This window comes from Xyrauchen texanus, chromosome 7, assembly GCF_025860055.1.
Source record: "Xyrauchen texanus isolate HMW12.3.18 chromosome 7, RBS_HiC_50CHRs, whole genome shotgun sequence".
Classification (NCBI taxonomy): domain Eukaryota; kingdom Metazoa; phylum Chordata; class Actinopteri; order Cypriniformes; family Catostomidae; genus Xyrauchen; species Xyrauchen texanus.
In genome coordinates, this window is record NC_068282.1 from 8,277,543 (window position 1) to 8,296,259 (window position 18,717).

The 18,717-nt window shown below is 38.4% G+C and overlaps 1 protein-coding gene across 1 annotated transcript in view; it reads right to left on the minus strand.

The window, feature by feature from the left end:
- Positions 1-525: 525 nt before the first annotated feature.
- The window catches only part of LOC127646853 (chemokine-like protein TAFA-2), a 119,228-nt gene continuing 101,036 nt past the window's right edge, over positions 526-18,717 (minus strand). The window contains exons 3-5 of the mRNA XM_052130762.1: positions 7,400-7,549; positions 3,813-3,937; positions 526-1,419 (exon numbers count right to left, since the gene is read on the minus strand). Coding sequence (XP_051986722.1) covers positions 1,408-1,419; positions 3,813-3,937; positions 7,400-7,549 — 287 coding nt within the window. The 3' untranslated portion in view covers positions 526-1,407. The remainder of the gene's footprint in view (positions 1,420-3,812; positions 3,938-7,399; positions 7,550-18,717) is intronic.

An 18,717-nucleotide genomic window follows, 5' to 3' on the forward strand; every position in this document is an offset into this window, starting at 1 on the left:
ATATTTGCAACCCATTTTACTTCCGTAATCTGATGTATTTCCAAGTGAAACAGGATATTCAACAAGAAAAATGGGCATTACTGTACATACCACAAAGGAGCAAGTTGATTGGAGGGTTGGTGTTGACAAAGTAAGAGGTATTTGTGATGTCACCAGAAAAGAAATGTAATTTCAAAGGTGCAGCTAGTTATTACATTTTGATGAAAAATTACAAAGACAATTTGTTTTTATTAATATTATTATCTGGAATAATGGGCCCCAATAAAATGTAAACAATAACACCATGTTCTAATCTCTTTTATGTAAAATTGAGTTTTTATCTTAACTGTCCACAAGTGATGAGTGACAGGGCATTTTCCATTTCAGTTGCTCACCATGAAACCTCATTGGTTTGAAATTTTGCTCCACATACTGTAACTGTACATTAAGCATCAAATATGTTTTGACTGGCTGTGATTCTGTCATTTTTCACAGCAGTTCTGCATTCAGTTTGGACAGACAAATTGCTTGTCTTTGGAAACTTTCCATTTCACGCCTGGTTAGGACACGGGGACCGTGCAAGACAAGAAAAGTGCATTTAGACAATAAATAGGGTCAATTTTCATTTCACATTGACTTTAAAAGCAGTTTCTCTTTTATGACTGAAAAAGAACCATTCTTCAAAGTTACGATTGGATGAGATTTCCCATAGAGATACTTTTATTGGAGTTAATACTGACACTTTTACTCAATAGCAGCCACCAAGGCTTTTAAAAACAGACAATAAATCTTTTTGCTATCTTAATTTTAACTGGTCCCATAGTAGACCACTTTAACATTTCATCCATTATTAATAACTGTAATTCTTATTTTCTACTTGCCTCTTGTTTGCACAAGTCCATTTTAAAATGGAGCTGAGTGCTCCAAAAGAATACCCAAAAATCATACATCTCACACTGAACAAAAAGTTTGGCCATAAATTACAGAAAAAATGATTGGCATCAAAGGAGAGGGGACAGAATATTAGTGCGTCCAGAACACGTACCATTTAAGTAGCAAGCGAACATTTCAAGACCACTTCTCTTCAAAAAGGAAATGTAATCCATAGTTCTGAAATTGTAGAATTCTCTAAGCGTATCCACAATCTTGATGATTTTATGGAATATTTATTTTACATGGTGCATGAGCTTGTCCAACAGTGTTGTTATGAAACAAAGATAGGAGTTTGGCAGGCCAAACATTCACGGGGGAAAGAAAAAATTATTTTCCATGTGCTCAACTGGTCCATTCCAAGTGATATTAGTATTAAAGGTCTAAAAACTTGATATCCATAGTTGTGAAGTAGTCTTTTTATCTTCATTTCCATTGCTTTGATAAAAAGAAAAAGAAAAAAATGTACAGCTAATCCCAAATGTAATAGATCCCAGACTATCGTGTGACCTGAAAAAGAGGAGTACAAGTTATTATTTCATAAATGTTTGCCTTTTTTTTTTTTTTTTTAAAGTAAGGCAAGCTGGTATGATGTCATACAACATGCAATAGTAGAAACGTATCAGCCAGATGAGATTTTGCTATTCCATTTAGAATAATAATATATTATAATAATTGTAATAAAAAAAATTACTTATTATCTGATCACTCGTAAAATTGTTTTGCGCCCTTTAAACATTTGACAGTATACTACCAGTGTTAGGTAATAGTAATCCACTGCAAATGACAAATTATTTCTCTAAATTGTAATCAGATTACTTTTCTAATTACTTAATTGAAAAGTGAGATTACTCATTTCTTTACTATTACATCACTTTCTAAAACACTTTTCCACTCAACAAATTCAAAATAATGTCCATATTTATTCTTTGTTCATTGTTACACACAAGTCATAAACTCTGTACAATTTGAATCATAGCACCTAGCACTTCTAGTTATCAGCATGTCTAAAATGTTAAATGCAGGGTGTCGACTTTGGACTAAATATTATAACACTTCAATATATTTCATCATAAGGCAACAACAGCAACCACAGAGTTCATGCTAATTATATTTTGAACTTCAAAACATCCTACAATCTAAAAATGAAAAAAAAAAACTAAATCGTCAAAGGCATAAGGTGTTAGTATGGAGATTGACACATGCTCACACAGGCACACTGTATCGTCACCTACATGTGTCATTAACCACACCACCAGTATGAGCTTAGCAGTTGTAGCTTGAAATAGTGAGGCAGCGCACTAAGGGACCAGAGCTGTGAGCTCCACTGAATCTGAGAGGGTTTAGTATGCAAGTCTGGTCCTGTTCCAGATCTGTAGCACAGAAGACGGGCTCAGGGGCCAGGAGTAGGGAAGGTCTCTATGGCTGTAGATGAGGCCAGACGGGCCGACTGCTATGGGAAACCCAGTGTAATCTACACCTTCAGGTCATTGCCAGCAGGCAGCCGGAGGACAAGCTGAGGAAGCGGAAAGGTGTTCTGGACACCTTCTCTTACACTTGACTGGAAATGCGACAGAAATTTTGGGTGGGCGAGTTCAGACCAAGCAAATGAGATTTGTTAAAATTTAGGCTAATATAGAGGAAAGAGGGCAGGAAGTGCCTGAAGATACAGTGAGGTCTAAAAGACCACATAGAAGGTTCAGCGGAGTCCATGCAAGCTGTTTTATTTGCTGTCATTAATAATAACAATATTTAAGGTCACTCCTCAAGTTGCTTTCCATAGGAAAAAACTATATAAATACAAAAGAAAAAGAAAAGAAAATAACAAAATGTACACAATATAAACATGTACGTTTATCAAAAGATTATTACAAAATAAAACAGAATAGAAAATATAAAAGCAATCAAAGCAAATGAGGGACATGAGCATAACAAATATATATATGAATGCTTCTCACTGAATTGAAATGCTATTGGTGATTACATATATTGTATTTTATAGAAACCTGAAAGTCAACCAAAAAATTATAATCTCGAATATATATTTAAGACAAGAAAAAGTATATGAATATGTGGCCTTACGGTGATTACATACTACATACAGATATACGTAACTATTGCATGGCAAAGTCATTTTAAATGTGTCAGTTGTCCATTTTATCTTATAAAACACGATTATCCAATCAAGAGCATTGCTACAAAGTTTAAACTAGCCCTTAATTAATGTTTTGTTTTCTTTAATCTAACCTCTGATGCCATAATCAGATAGATTACAACCATCACATCATGCCCTAGTCTTCTCTGGGATCTCCTTCCTGCAGTTGTCTGTATGTCTGTGTGCACGAACAGGGGCCTGAAGGCTCCCAAAATCAAGTGCAGATTAAGAGAAGCTCCCAAAACCTCAGAGGTCTGCCTGCTGTTGACGTGAGTGCAGTATCATGAATTATTAACCATGCTAAAGTAAAAAGAGGTCTGCCTCACACAGGCCACCTCTGCCCTATGAATAATGGAGGACTCGACTCAAGCGCAGGTATTTGGTGAGTCAAAGCCTCAGCCTGATGGATGGCTACAAGCCCAGTGTGTCAACGGTACATATGCGGGCTCTCACAAACACGCGGCGGCAAACATGAAAACAATAACTTGCATTAACCCGCGGAAGCGCATCACTGCCCCTACATTGACTTTCCAAAATGTAATACCACATTGTGTTGCTTTTGTCTGGGCTTTTTTTTGCACACAAAAAAGGTTGTACAGGGTCCCAGATTGTGTTTTATTTAAGAGGAATGTCAAACAACTGCACAACTAAAACCTGAAAGCTTGACAGTTTATGAAGGCAGAGAGCTGATGGTGTTGATATTATCATGGCTGATATAGAGATATACTGTAATTGGATTGTCTCTCACCTTGGTCGTCTTGACTTTGCTTCCTGTGCTGCAGCTCCAGCCTTTAAGATCAGGCAACACCTTACACTCCTCACCATCCATGCACGGCTGCATCTGACACCACCATTTCTGTGCTACTATAGAAGCTGGATCCAAGAGACAGGAAGAGTGAGAGGAAAAGGAAAAGAGAGAAATTAAGAGAAAGAAAGAAAGAAAGAAAGAAAGAAAGAAAGAAAGAAAGAAAAAGAGAGAATGGAAGAGAGAGAGAAGGAGAGTAGGGAAATGGGAAGAGAGAAGGAACAAAAAGACAGGAAGAGAGAGAGGAAGACAGGAAAAAAGAATGGAAGAGAAATAGAGAGAAAGGAAGAAAAGAGGAAGAGAAATGGAGAGAAAGGAAGTGAAAGAAAAAAATAGGAAGATAGATGAAGAGAGAAGGAATAGAAATACAGGAAGAGAGAAAGGACGAAAGCGAGGAAGAGAGAAATTAAGAGGAAGAGAAAGAGGAAGAGAGAAAGGTAGAGAGAATGGAAGAGAGAGAGAGGAGGAGAGTAAGGAAATAGGAAGAGAGAATCAATAAACGACAGGAAGATAGAGCGGAAGATGGGAAAAGAGAATGGAAGAGAAATAGAAAGAAAGGAAGAAAAGAGGAAGAGAAATGGAGAGAGAGAAAGGAAGAGAAAGAAAAAATTGGAAGAGAGAGGAAGAGAGAAGGAATAGAAAGACAAGAGAGAGAGAGGAAGATGGAAAGAGAGAAAGGGAGAAAGAGAGGAAGAGAGAAAGGTAGAGAGAATGAAAGAGAGAAAGAGGAGGAGAGTAAGGAAATAGAAAGAGAGAATCAATAAAAGACAGGAAGATAGAGTGGAAGATGGGAAAAGAGAATAGAAGGGAAATAGAGAGAAAGGGAGAAAAGAGGAAGAGAAATGGAGAGAGAGAAAGGAAGAGAAAGAAAAATAGGAAGAGAGAAGGAATAGAAAGACAAGAAGAGAGAAATTAAGAGAGAATGGAAGAGAGAGAGGAGGAGAGAGAGGTAACAGGAAGACAGAAGAGAGAAAGCGAAGAAAAGAGACCAGAAGAAGGACAGGAAGAAAGAGAGTGAGAGAGCAAGAAGAAAGAAACAGGGAGAAAAAGGGAAAACAGAAAGGAATAGAGAGAGAGAGGAAGAGTGGAAGAGAGAAAGGAAGAGGAAGAGAAAAGAAAGAGAGAGAGGGAAAGAAAAATAAAGAGGAAGATAAAAGGGAATTAATGAGATGAAGAGTGAAGAAAGAAAAGAAAGAAAAGAAAGAAAGAAAGAAAGAAAGAAAGAAAGAAAGAAAGAAAGAAAGAAAGGGAAAACAGTAGAGAGACCAGAAGAAATACAGGTAGAGAGAAAGGAAGAGGATGAGAGACAGGAAGAGAGGAAGAAATACATTAAGGGACAAAGAGAAAAAGGGAAAGGAAGAGGAAGAAGGGAAGAAAGAGAGGAAGAGAAACAGTAAGAAAGAAAAGGAAATTGAAAATTGAAAAGGAAGAAAGAAAGAAAGAAAGAATGAAAGAAAGAAAGAGGAAGACAGACAGGAAGAGAGAGAAAAAGGAAATTTCAACACTTCATTCACTCTGTGGGAACTGCCAACACGGGAAAGAAACATCCAAAATCACCACCTATCCAGTATTTTGAAGGATGAGGCAATGAAGATTGAGAGGAGCAGAAAACCTGAAAGCATCTCACTCTCATCCACCGTCAAAAGAAATGACCCCCCGCTCTCTCAAAAACATTGACACTGGTGAAGGAAGGAGTCTTTGATTCCAGGCTGACGGTTTGAATCCATCAATCCATTGTTGGCTCAGTGCCTGCTGTATGTCTTTGGGGATAAAGGTCTACCTTCGTGTCAAGATGACATGTCTTGCGGTCAGGAAGATTGGCAGAAAATTGAGGGTTAAGGAGAATAAAGTAGAAGAGGGTAGACACAGTTAGGCTTTAGCCCTCTATTTTTAATTTGGAGCAGAGAGTAAGTTTGAGAGGCTATAAACTTTTAAAGACCCCATGACATCCAAATTAAAGTTTTGTGGCTTTTAATTCATGTCTGTTAACTTTGTGTCCATCTACATCCTAAAAGTTGCACATATCCTACATGCATATACAGGCTAACTTTTAGCAGATATACACGTGTACAGTCATTCTCTTCCAGGCATATGGACAAAAAGTATCCCTACCCCTAATGCCACCTACAACTAGCAATAGCACAATAGGCTTTAAAGGACAAATGCTACATCTGACAGCTTTCAACAAGTGCTTCTTTGCCAATACATTGTGCATGTATAAAAAGCATTAAAATGACTTTCTGATTTAATTTTAGCAGGGTTTTGTCCTCATGTAGCAGATAGAATCATGCATTATTGTCTTGATGTTCAGTAGAGGGTGGCAGGGCCTGTCAGATACATTAGAGGGCAGAAAAGAGGATCAGAATCAATTGGCCTGTCTAGTGAGGGAGGCTGTTGACATGTTATTAGACAAGCAGCCCACACTTCAGTCCAGTTCACAGCAGGATGATGGTGTCACACTCAGACAGACCCTGACTTTGCAGTGACAGCACAGAGAGATGAGATGGAGATAAAGATGGGCGGACACACTTTAAAAATGAACAGGCCACTTTATAGAGATAATCTGATTTAGGCGCATTCATTTTTAGAATTATAAAATGGACCATTTAGGGACAAAAGCAAAGACAAAAACATGCAAAGACCAACCATTGAGAAACTACCATGTTTCTATAGACATATATAATGGCAATACAATTTGTTTACTTGTACCATGGTATTACCTTGTTTCTATAGACATACAGTATACCATGACAATACCATGTTTTTTTTTTGTTTGTTTCTTACCTTGGTATTCACTGAAGAATCTTGGAGTATTATGTAAATACCATGATACATAAATATGGTAATCATTAAGTAACATGGTATATCAAAGTGGAATAAAATGGTATTAACATTTTGTGCCATCACATCAATGTATCACCACAGAACATTTTGTAAAGGATCTCGTCAACAAAATGTATTGGATTCTTTTTAATTAAAAATGTCTTTGGTTGGTATAATAATGTTAATAACTGTTCTGAAAAATACAGGCAGCTCCAACAATAAAATAAAAAAGCGTCTTAAATAAATGTGCAATTGTTGAAGAAAATAATAGATTTAAGTATATATAAAGTATAAATAATTATACTTAAATTTTTAAGTATTAAAAAAAAACAATGTTTTTTAATAATTTACTATTACTATATATTTTATATAACAGTTATATTATAGGCTAATATATATTATTAAAATACTGTATATAGAATTATTATTATTTAATATTGCTACTGTCAAAAAATATTTAGAAGATTTACACATTCAATTTAAAAACACATTTTCATCAAACTTATTTGTTTGATTTTTAAAATAATATTTTAAGATTAATAATTTCATTTCATTTCATGGAAAGTTATGAAATTCAAATATAACATTTTTATTTTTGAGTCTATATATTTTTACACAACTACAATTACAGCATTATAATAGCAGATACACAATAAAACACAAACACACACACACACATAAAAACAAACAAACAAAAACAATCTTACCGTCCACGCAGGATGGAGCTGCTCTTGTTGTCCCAGCAACCTGCCCAGGAAAGCAAGAGCACTTGACAGTTTGGGAACGCTCCTCGATTTTGTTCTTGTTACAGCAGCGGTGGGCTGCAATGACCTCACAGGTCCCTGCTTTGACATGCACTGAGGAAAAACAACAAGGACACAAAGTCTATTAAAATCAACCATCTGTTTCAACTTCCTCTCGCCAACAGAGGAAACAATGAGACACTTACACATAATCAGTTGCTTGCAGTGCTTCCATGAGATAACTGCTTTTGTAAATTAAACAAATGCAAATGCAAGCCCTTTGATTTGAGTTGGGCCACAAATCACACGAAAATAAAATGTGATCACGCGGGATGCCCTTCAAGCATCTAGAAGGGTCCTTCAAGCAATGTTTTCATTCCTTTGTTTGTTTATTTGTTTATCTTTCACCTCTGACTGAACAACAGTGGACATTATTTAGCATATAAAAGTCTGTATTTACATATTGAATTTAGGTGGCACAAAAAAGTATCAAAACATTTTGAAAGTATAAGTGTACCTTTCAAATCATCCTTAATTGCATTGGTAAAGATTTTCAATTTAAGTCTTGGGTTAAAAATTGACTGAAATAGGGGGCCTCCATTTTCCCATTAGCTGGCTAATCTCAAAATCTCATCAACAACATTAAAAACATTTGCCTCCAATCAATAAAGAGCCTTTAACGTGCGCACAAAAGGGTCTGTCGAGCGGCGGGCCGATTGAGGGCTTGGAAAAGAAAACAGAGATTTAGCGATGCAAACGTAGCAGGTGAAGGGCTGAACCTCCTTTTTGTGATTATCTGTCAGCCCGAACACCGCAGGGCCAAAGTTAATTTCAGAAAGTTTAAGCGGATGCAAATTGAATATTCAGTGGTGGAGTTTGTTCCAACAGCTTATAGAAAATGATTGCTTTGACTCACTCAATATGCCTTAGCACATTTGTTTGTGTATCTTCTAACCAAATGACTGGTAAAAATCTATAAGAAAAACAAACTGGGGTGGGCAACTCATCAAGCCGGCATAGCAGAAAACAGGGTTTACTTACAGTTCCTAGAACTTGAATGGTAGAGCTACAGTAGCAACACCAAAGTCATGGGTTTGATATTTCATATATGAACAGATTTAATAAATGGACAGATTTCTTATATGTACAGTATATACATCGATCAGCCACAACATTAAAACATGCTGTGGCAGGGCGGAGGGTGGGGCCGGGTCGTGATCATACACACCCGGTCCCTTATCAGGCAAATTAAACCTCCGAGAGGGATAAAGGCCGATAACAGACGGTGGTGCAAAGAGAAAGAGATAGTTTACGGACATGTCCGTCATGTGTGTGTGTGTTTGTCTTCTGTTTAAGTCTTATATTAAACCATTATTTATATTGAAAAGCCGGTTCTCGCCTCCTCCTTTCCATTGATCCCTTTACACTCTTAATTTGCCTGATAAGGGACCAGGTGTGTATGATCACGACCCGGCCCCGCCCTCCGCCCTGCCACACATGCCTAATATTGTGTAGGTCCCCCTCATGCCGCCAAAACAGCACTGAGATGCTATTCTTTTAACCACAATTGTACAGAGGGATGATCTGAGTTACCTAGACTTTGTCAGTTTGAACCAGTCTGAATATTCTCTGTTGACCTCTCTCATCAACAAGGCATTATCATCTGCAGAACTGCCGCTCACTAGATGTTTTTTGTTTTTGGCACCATTCTGAGTAAATTCTAGAGACTGTTGTGTGTGAAAATCCCAGGAGATCAACAGTTACAGATATACTCAAACCAGAGCGTTTGGCACCAACAATCATTCATGTGATTATCTAATCAGCCAATCGTGTTGCTGCAGTGCAGTGCATAAAATCATTCAGATAGGGGTCAGGAGCTTCAGTTAATGTTCACATCAACCATCAGAAAGGGGAAAAATTTGATCTTAGAGATTTGGACCGTGGCATGCTTGTTGGTCTCAGATGTGCAGGTTTGAATATTTCTGTAACTGCTGATCTCCTGGGATTTTCACGCACAACAGTCTCTAGAATTTACTCTGAATGGTGCCATAAACAAAAAACATCCAGTGAGTGGCAGTTCTGTGGATGGAAATGCCTTTGTAATAGGTTAGAGGAATGAGGAAGTGGTTGAAGACGAATCCAACATGAAGGTAAATGTATTCTTCACACACAAAAATACATTCTCTTGCTGCGTAATGGTAAAGCTTCACAAATACCACGTAAACACTATATATAATGTGACTAGCAGCAGCCAACACACTCGAAGCTTCAGCTGGGCTCTCTCTCCCTCACCCTGAGGTCTGGCCCCTTTTATTTCCCCCATCTCTCTCTGTGAACAAAGAAACAGCAATTACCAGAAATTCATCTCAGGTGAAATCCCTTACCTCTTCCTCTCTCCCCTGACAGACTTTCGACCACACCCTCACCTCCACAGCCTTGTTGATGAGAGAGGTCAACAGAGAATGGCCAGACTGGTTCAAACTGACAAAGTCTACGGTAACTCAGATAACCGCTCTGTAAAATTGTGGTGAGAAGAATAACATCTCGGAATGCTATACTGAGATGCGGGTTGGCGCTGTTTTGACAGCACGAGGAGGTGTTTTAGTTCTTAAAACTTTACGTTCTTTTTAACTTGACACAGTGTCTAAAAACATGCCGCTTATGAGCAAGGCACATCGCAAGGGTCAAAAAATCTGTCTGGCACATGTTCACAATGAAATACAACAGAAGAACAGAGCAGATGGACGCAAAGAACGTGTTTGGTGTGAACGGCCCCTTAGCCTTTTTATGCTCATAATGGATTTGTATCAGAGGGATCTTGGAACGAAAAACCCAAAACCTGCTCCTCGCTCCAGGCAAAACCAACAAAATGCAGGTACAGAGCCCCTTAGAGGACAGGGCAAAAACAAAATCTGAAATTGTTTTGTGTGCCCCCGCAATATGTTTTGCATTTCCTAACAACAGTCTGCGTTCCTTCGCGATACGTTTTAAGCGCCAAATAGATTTTCATTCGCTCACAATAAATTTACCATGGTTTTACTATAGTAGCCATATTTTGTCCTTGATATCTGTAGTAAAGCCATATTAATAATACAGGAAAATGTCAACTATGGTCATGAAAATCATAATTTTGTGGTTATTACAGTTTTACTACAAATCCCATGTATCTGTAATAAAACTATAGTAACCAAAAGAATTATGTTTTTAAAGGTTGAAGTTCTTTTAAACTTAACACAGTATCTAAAAAGTGTGACACTGAAAAAGCGAGACTCAAGGTTAAAGAAGAGCAACGAGCGCATGTTGACATAGAAAAGCATGCTCATAACATAGTGGTATCGGAGCAATCGTGACGCAAAAATCATCAGACAAACATTTCCAAACAAAATAACCCAACTCCGCTTACCAGCTCCACTTCCACACTTCTCCACTTACTCTTGCCATGGGAAATCTTTTCTCTGGATATCTTCATTTATTAAACTGCAGGAACAGGTTGGCAAGGGCTGGAGTAACAGAACGAACTACTGATTAAACCATAACCCTTTCAACCAAGGTTATATACAAGCCAACCAAACCTATAGGCAACATGAGAGTGTAGTACATGAGCAATTGGCTTCTGTAAAGGTTAAATGGACAGTGTTAGCAAGGTGCCCCAGGACCAACAAAGGGAATCAAATAGCTACGTCTTGGCTCTATATACCCTACTGATGTGAAACCATTTCCAAGAAGGTGTTCTGGGCATCTGTGCATTTTCATGGACTTGCAATAGCTGAGATCGAAACGTTTCACTTTAAGTGCTCAGGCTTGTCGTCTTGCAGAATCAGGGAATGTCTACCTCAGCAGCAGGCAGGGGTGCGATACAGGAGCTAACAATAATGGATTCTGACATGTCTCTTAGTTACTGCTTTCAACGCCACAATCACTTGCATTGATCACGGATTGTCAAGTGCCTTCATGGAAGGATGGAATGACGATGAATTCATCTAATGCAGTTAATGTTATTTAAATCTATTTATATTTGATATTATTTGTGAACATGATAATAAATGACAGCCAAAACAACATACACTGCCCCAAAATGCATTCTAACTAGAGTTGTCAAAATTAACAAGTTAACGTTAGTGATTAATTAAAAAAGTGTAACGTGTTAATTTGTCTTAATTGCAATTTACGCATTTACCATTAATAAAGCATGAACTAGTATAAACACTGGTTGGAAGGGCAAAAACTTTGTGATGTGTCCGCCCAGAGTCATGACACTGATGCACATGCCACAAACACACACTGCAGTGATTCATTGTCAGTGATAAAGTGCTGGGGAAAAGAGCTCTTAATGCAATTTGTTGTACAAACAAGCCTAGATGGAACTTGTGGCAGAAGTATTTTTCAGTCTAAGTAAGATGTATTTGAATTAACAAGTCTTAACTATCACCAAAATGCAGAATGAGACATTTTTCATGTGGAGTTCAACGCGGCGCTTGACACTGACATCCTGACATGAATGCAGCTTCATGATTGCTGTAACAAAGCGTATAGCCACAGTCTGCCGGGTAATTAAAATAAGAGATGTAATGCCCATTACAATGAATATGCATCCTATGTGGGGACTAGTTCATTCAATTAGTCAAACTCCCACTTAGACTTTGGGAAACGTTTACTGTTACTTGAATTGGGGCTATTTTAGTGCATTTCTATCTTTATACTGTGGAAGGATTTGTTTGGAAAATGTAATATAGCATTATACTGTTACATGTTGTTATGATTTCTTTCCTTAGAAGGAAATAAGTGCATTTTTACAGGAAAATAAGTATATTTAGAGTCAAATTTCAGTACATTCAAAACCTGCGATTAACTATGTATTATGATGCGATTAACCGTTAATCGAATGACAGCACTAATTTGAACACTTTTGTACACTTACGTCACACTTAAAAGTGTATACAAGTTTAATTGCATTACATAACAAAATAGCAAACCAAATGGCATCTGAAACATAAGATGCTAGACCTTTTCTCAGAACTTCCTTAACTTTTCTGAGCCTTTTTTGCGATTACTTTTGATCAGCTGGTCCAAATGTAAATATTTGTGGATCTATATGAAGTTACTTCTGCTTATGTTTTCACAGATATCCTAGCAGAGAACTGTGGACATATTCTACAAATGTTTGACAACCAGAAAGTGCCCAAATACTTTTCGTCTTATTGTTGAACATTTGTTTTGCTTGAAAAGTATGATTGTGCTGTTTTTCTTCAAAATAAATGCTACTTGTTTAGCTGTTTTGTTATCTTATACAATGAGATGTATACATTTTTATTATAAATAGAGTTGCTTAAGTGTCCAAATATTTTGGGGGCTACCGGTGAGAAAATTATTACAAAAAAAAACAACAGCAAAAACCTTTCCAAACAAATTCAAGCCAAACATATGTATTTTCCAACTGCCCCAAAATTCTGTCAGGCAATGACAAACATATGGTTATTTCACAGGATTTGCAAATGTTGCTGGCACTTGTCAGATGTGGTTAGGATCTAAGAGTCTCCATGCAGTTTCTCATTAATGTGATTTAAAGGGTAAAATCATCCAACATTGCGATGTGTGACATTCTCCACAAGGGTAAAGGCCATTTTAAAAATAAAACAGAACAGATTGCTGCCTCAGATGCAAGTACAAACATTAAGCAGGCGTTGTTTTCCCCTTATGCCTTACATTTTTGCTTTTGCAGTCTGCCATCTTTTTGGAGCTGAGCACTTCTTTTTCTCCAAATAGTCAGCGAACATATTGATGAATAACCAAATATATAGAGAGAAAATATCTAAAATGATCCTGCTAAGCTCCTATTGAATTAGCATAACACAGCTACTCGCTGCTTAGCTGCAACAGAGAGGTGACAGATTTTGTGTTCACAAAATTGTTATTCATAGCTTCTTTTCCACCTTGTAACACAGTGATAGAGAGGTTGAATGAGAATTTAAGAGCATTGTACTTAACCGCTAAAGCAAATGCTGCCTAATATCGCTCAATAATTCAGATAAAATGAAGTAAACAAAATATTGAACCATCACTGGCTGAGGACACATCACAATAGCTATTGGGTTGCCATTCTAAACAAAAGCATAAAGGGATATTCTTAAAGGTATAATCTATATTTGTCAAAAATGGAGGGTCGTTATTTGTCAAGCAACAAATGTCCATAAGCAATAGCAATGCCTCTTCATATCTTATACTGTGTGTTTCAAAAACTAAGCTTATATCCTCAAAGCTAGTAGTGCCTGAAGTGATGGTTTCATTCTTTAATGGAATAATAAATCGATATTGAATGTTTAATTCATCGCGTTGGTAAATATGGTAATATTTACCAATAAAAGTCTCTGTTTTCTAGGTAGATATGTAGCAGCTGAAGTGCAAGTTACGTAAGCTGTGTCTCGTTTTGAAGGCTGCGTGCTAGGAAGGACGCGTCCTTTGAAGGCTGCAGTAAACCGAATGTCCTCCTTTAAACAAGCCTCATTTAAACGAGACAGCCTTCATAGGACAAATGGAAACGGAGTGTAACATGGTTGCTATGACAGCACGCCACTCTTTAACAAGTGTGAGCACTTTGAGTGAGAAGGGAACAAAGATCCTATAGAAGGGAATGTATTAGGTAAATTTTAGGAGCGTTATAATGATGTAGAGAGAAAAGAAAATAGGCTGCTCTCTCTGGCTGTGGCTCAGTTGGTAGAACGGGTTGGCCACTAATCGCAGGGTTGGTGGTTCGAATCCTGGCCACGACTCCACATGCCGAAGTGTCCTTGGGCAAGACACTGAACCACAAGTTGCTCCCAATGGCAGGCTAGCACCTTGCATAGCAGCTCTGCCGCCATTGGTGTATGAATGTGTGTGTGAATGGGTTTAGACGCAGTTTAAAGCGCTTTGAATAACGTTAAGGCTTAAAAAGGCGCTATATAAGTGCAGACCATTTACCATATATTATATACTCTACACCAATCTACTGAGGTACTTCAACTTGGGACTTACTTGCATTTGAACATCATATTTATGGGCAAATTGGCGTCATTTGTTTTAGACATTTCCGTTGAAGAGAAGAACTGTGGACTCTGAGTGCCCACGAAGGATACACCTCATGCATCCTCCGAATTCCCTTGAAAGAAGGTCGCATTCAAAGGCTGCATTCAATGTGTCCTACTCGCTTTTATGAAACGAGACAACCTCGATGACCTATGGGGCTGACAAATGCAACCTCCAGAGGACACAGCCTTCCAAACAAGAAACAGGCATATTTAGCTAATGTTTGCTAGCTAGCCTGATTTGGAACATTAAACAAACAGGCAATGCAACAACAACAAAAAAGCCATTTTGGAGTTAAATTTAAAGGAATGTTCCAGTTTCAGCAAGTTTGACAGTGGTTGTAGCATAATGTTGATTACCACAGAAAATATTAATAAAAAATATTAATGAAAAAAAGCCAAAATCACGGTTACAGTGATGCACTTACAATGGAAGTGAATGGGGCCAATCCATAAGTATTACATACACAATGTTTCAAAAGTACTGTATATCCACAAGACATAAACATTAGGTTAACATGATTTTAGTGAAATAAAATCTCTGTTCTACATGATTTTAGTATAATAAAACTGATTACAGTATTTACGATTACAGCGTTACATCGTCAAGGCAACAAAGTTGTAATATTGTAATATATCTTTACACAGATAAAGTTAGCAAGCGATTTTATCTCACTTAAATGATATTAACAAGAATTATTATTATGTCTTGTGGCTAAACTTTTGAAACAATGTGTATTTTAACATTTATGGACTGGCCCCATTCACTACCAGTGTAAGTGCCTTGATGTTATTGCAATTTTTCAAACATTTTAAATATATATATAACAGCAGTTAATCATTCCATAGATATGCATTATGTAGGAGCAGTGCTCTTCACGTTCAGCTGAGGTGCTTATGTGGGGTTCTCGGGTTCGATTCTGGCCTGTGACACATTCTGATCATGTTTCTCCCACTTTCTCTCCTTAACAATTACACACTCCACTGTGTATCTAATTAAACATGAACATAAATGAACATAAAAGGAGAACACAGTGGGCATATTTCAAATTCTCCAGTTCAAGCAGCAGAGTGAGTTGATTCATTCTGGATTCAGACACACATTCATCGTCAGAGAGTCTTGGTAGTCTGACTCTCCAACCCAGGGGGTTGACAGACAATATCAGCCTCAGCGGTTCAATGGAGCAGTAACGGTGTGTATGTGTGTGTGTGTGTGTGTGTGTGTGTGTGTGTGTGTGTGTGTGTGTGTGTGTGTGTTGCATGATGTACAGGTCTGATACATTCAAGATGGACTGACTCTTCACGGCAGTGGAGAACCATCTGTTCCTTTCATCAATGCTCTATGCTCGATGAAGAAGGAAGGGTAATATTGATTTAGTCATCCGAGAGTTAAATAACATCATGAAGTATTCATTAATGGTGCACTGACCAGAGCACACATGCACATCCTCAGAACACCTTACATAACAATCTAAAAGAAATCTGACAAGAAAACGGAAGTCACACCTTTACCAGGTATAGCTAGAAAGTCTACAGTACAGTCATGCACTAAAAATCAAAAGTACTAGTATATAAATACAGTTTATATAATCCAATCTCTTTATTGAGATCTATCATTTAATTTTCACTAGTTAAAAGGATATTTCTTGACATAAGTAATGGAATAACTACTAGTGAAAATGCTAATTTTGACATCAGTAAAGGTTTTCACTTATACAATTTTCTTATGTCATTTATATCTCTAACTGTATTTTCACTAGCAGAATTTCACGTTGAAGACACAATTACAGATATCTATAATTCATTTCTTAATAGTTCTAAACACACATATCAGCTATGTACTTCAAGTAAAAATGATCATTTGTTATATCAATATGTAATTACATTGTTACTAGTACAAACATCCATTCTTGATATAAACAATTGAAATACATACATTTCAAGACTTTCTAAAATAAGGACATGAAATATTAGCAGTTGCACCAGTTGTACATTGTTGATAACAGGAGTTGGCATTTGCACTAGTAACAATATAATTGTTATCAAAAATAGTAAGAATTGAATTATAGATATTTATAATTAATATCCAGCGCATGATTAAATGATGAAAGGGCTTGCAACAGAATACCACTAACAAAATAGCTACAAAATAACAACTTTTTATCCCAACTTGTCATGTTAAACAAAGAAAGACATATAAATATATATAATTTTATTATTTTAATCCACGTATACACTTTTTAAGCCCAAACTGCAACTGTATTTTAATCTGTGTCTAGATGCTTAAATGTGCATAACCAGAGTTTACAATATAAATTAAAGCTACAAATTTTCACAAGAGGCAAAATACCTGAAGCTACATTTTTAGATGGTGGCAAGATATGGGTGGTGAGTACTGCCAGTAAAGAAAGTGTGCTTTAGCTCACTTCAGTAAAACTATATTGAGCAGCACATTACTAGCACATTCTCCAAGTTGCGCCGCAGGAAATGAGTGCACTCTTTCTCCCCAACTCGATGATCAAGCACACTTTCACTCCGTCTGTCCTAACACTTATTACCCAGTGTGACTGCAGCATACAGAAAAAAGAAACACTTCTCGCTCTTATTTTCATTGACCAGAGAGAGCAAGTTAAGCAGAGTGGCAACCTAATTACCAGTCTTACCGTGGCAATTTACAGCAAGTCACTTATGAAATTGTTATGAGGTGATAGGAGAGCTAGCCACCTGCGGCCCGCCGAAATGGGAGATCAAACATTTTGACTCGACACTGCTTACCTGAATCAGAGGTGTTTGGGTTTGCAGGGAGAGGGACTTGGGTGAGACGGGCTCAAAAATTCTAAATGAATAGTTGTCACATCAAATGTTCTTTACCGGGTAAGCTCTATGACACAAATACAGTACTCTATGTTTTTCTCTGACACAAGTCGCACTCATATAACCAGCGAGGCATGGAAGCTCGAGCTATGACAGCAAATGTTCACCTGTAAGGTATGGTATGGTACAACATATGTGTGTGTGTGTGTGTGTGTGTGTGTGTGGTTTCAGGAAGGGGCGGTCTTGCACAGATGCCATATTCTCTGTCCGTCTGCTACAGCAGAGGTGTAAGGAATTCCAGCAAGACCTACATCTCTGCTTTATTGACCTGGTCAAGGCCTATGATACCATCAGTAGGCCTGGGCTCTGGGTTGTTCTTCGTGCTTTCGGAGTCCCAGACCCGCTGCTCGCAATCATTAAGGACCTTCATGATGGCGAGCGGGCCCGGGTAAAACTACGTGGTCGGGAGTCGGAGCCATTCCCTGTTCACCTTGGAGTGCGACAGGGATGTCCTCTGGCCCCCACATTATTTAATATCTATTTTGACCATGTGGTTCGTGAAGCCTTCGATGGCTGTACTGGAGGAATTTCCATCTGGTACAGATATAATGGGAGGTTGATCGATGCCCGGGTGCGGTCAAGGGATGGCTCCCTATTGGTCAACCGCATTATGTATGCTGATGATCTGGTGATTGCTGCTCACTCAGAGGAGGAGTTGGAGGCGCTGCTGATGAACCTGGAGCTTGCCACTAAGAGATGGGGCCTGACCATCAGCCCAGCCAAAACTAAGCACCTTCCTGGGTATTATGTACCAACGGACACTACACCCCCACAGCTCCCAATTGGTGATGGGGCAGTTGTGGAGAGAGTGGAGTGTTTTCCATACCTGGGAAGTGTGCTTATGACCAGCTCCGGTTTGACAGCAGAGGTCTCACTCCGAATCAGTCGAGCGGCATTATCTTTTCATCGGCTGCGTAATGCTGTGTGGAAGCTACCCGGTTTGTCGCTCCGCACAAAGCTTCAAGTATTCTCGGCCACAGTCATTCCCTACCTTCTCTATGCTTGCGAAACGTGGACCCCCCTAATGGAACATCATCGCCGGCTAGAAACATTTAGGCTGGCCTGCCTAAGATCCATCCTGGGTTTAACCAGGCTGGATTGTGTGAGGAGCTCACAAGTCTTTGAAAGATGTGGACAAAGTCCCATCGGTGAGCTCCTCCGGCAGGCAAGGTTGCGTTGGCTGGGTCATGTAGCCCGCATGCCCGGCCACCGCATGCCTAAACAGTTATTGTTTGGCCGGATAGAGGGGCTAAGCGGGCGTGCACGGGCTGGAGAAGAGATGGAGTGATGTGGTACAGGAGGATCTGGAGCTGAGTGGACTTGCCGACGACTGGTACCAGCAGTGTC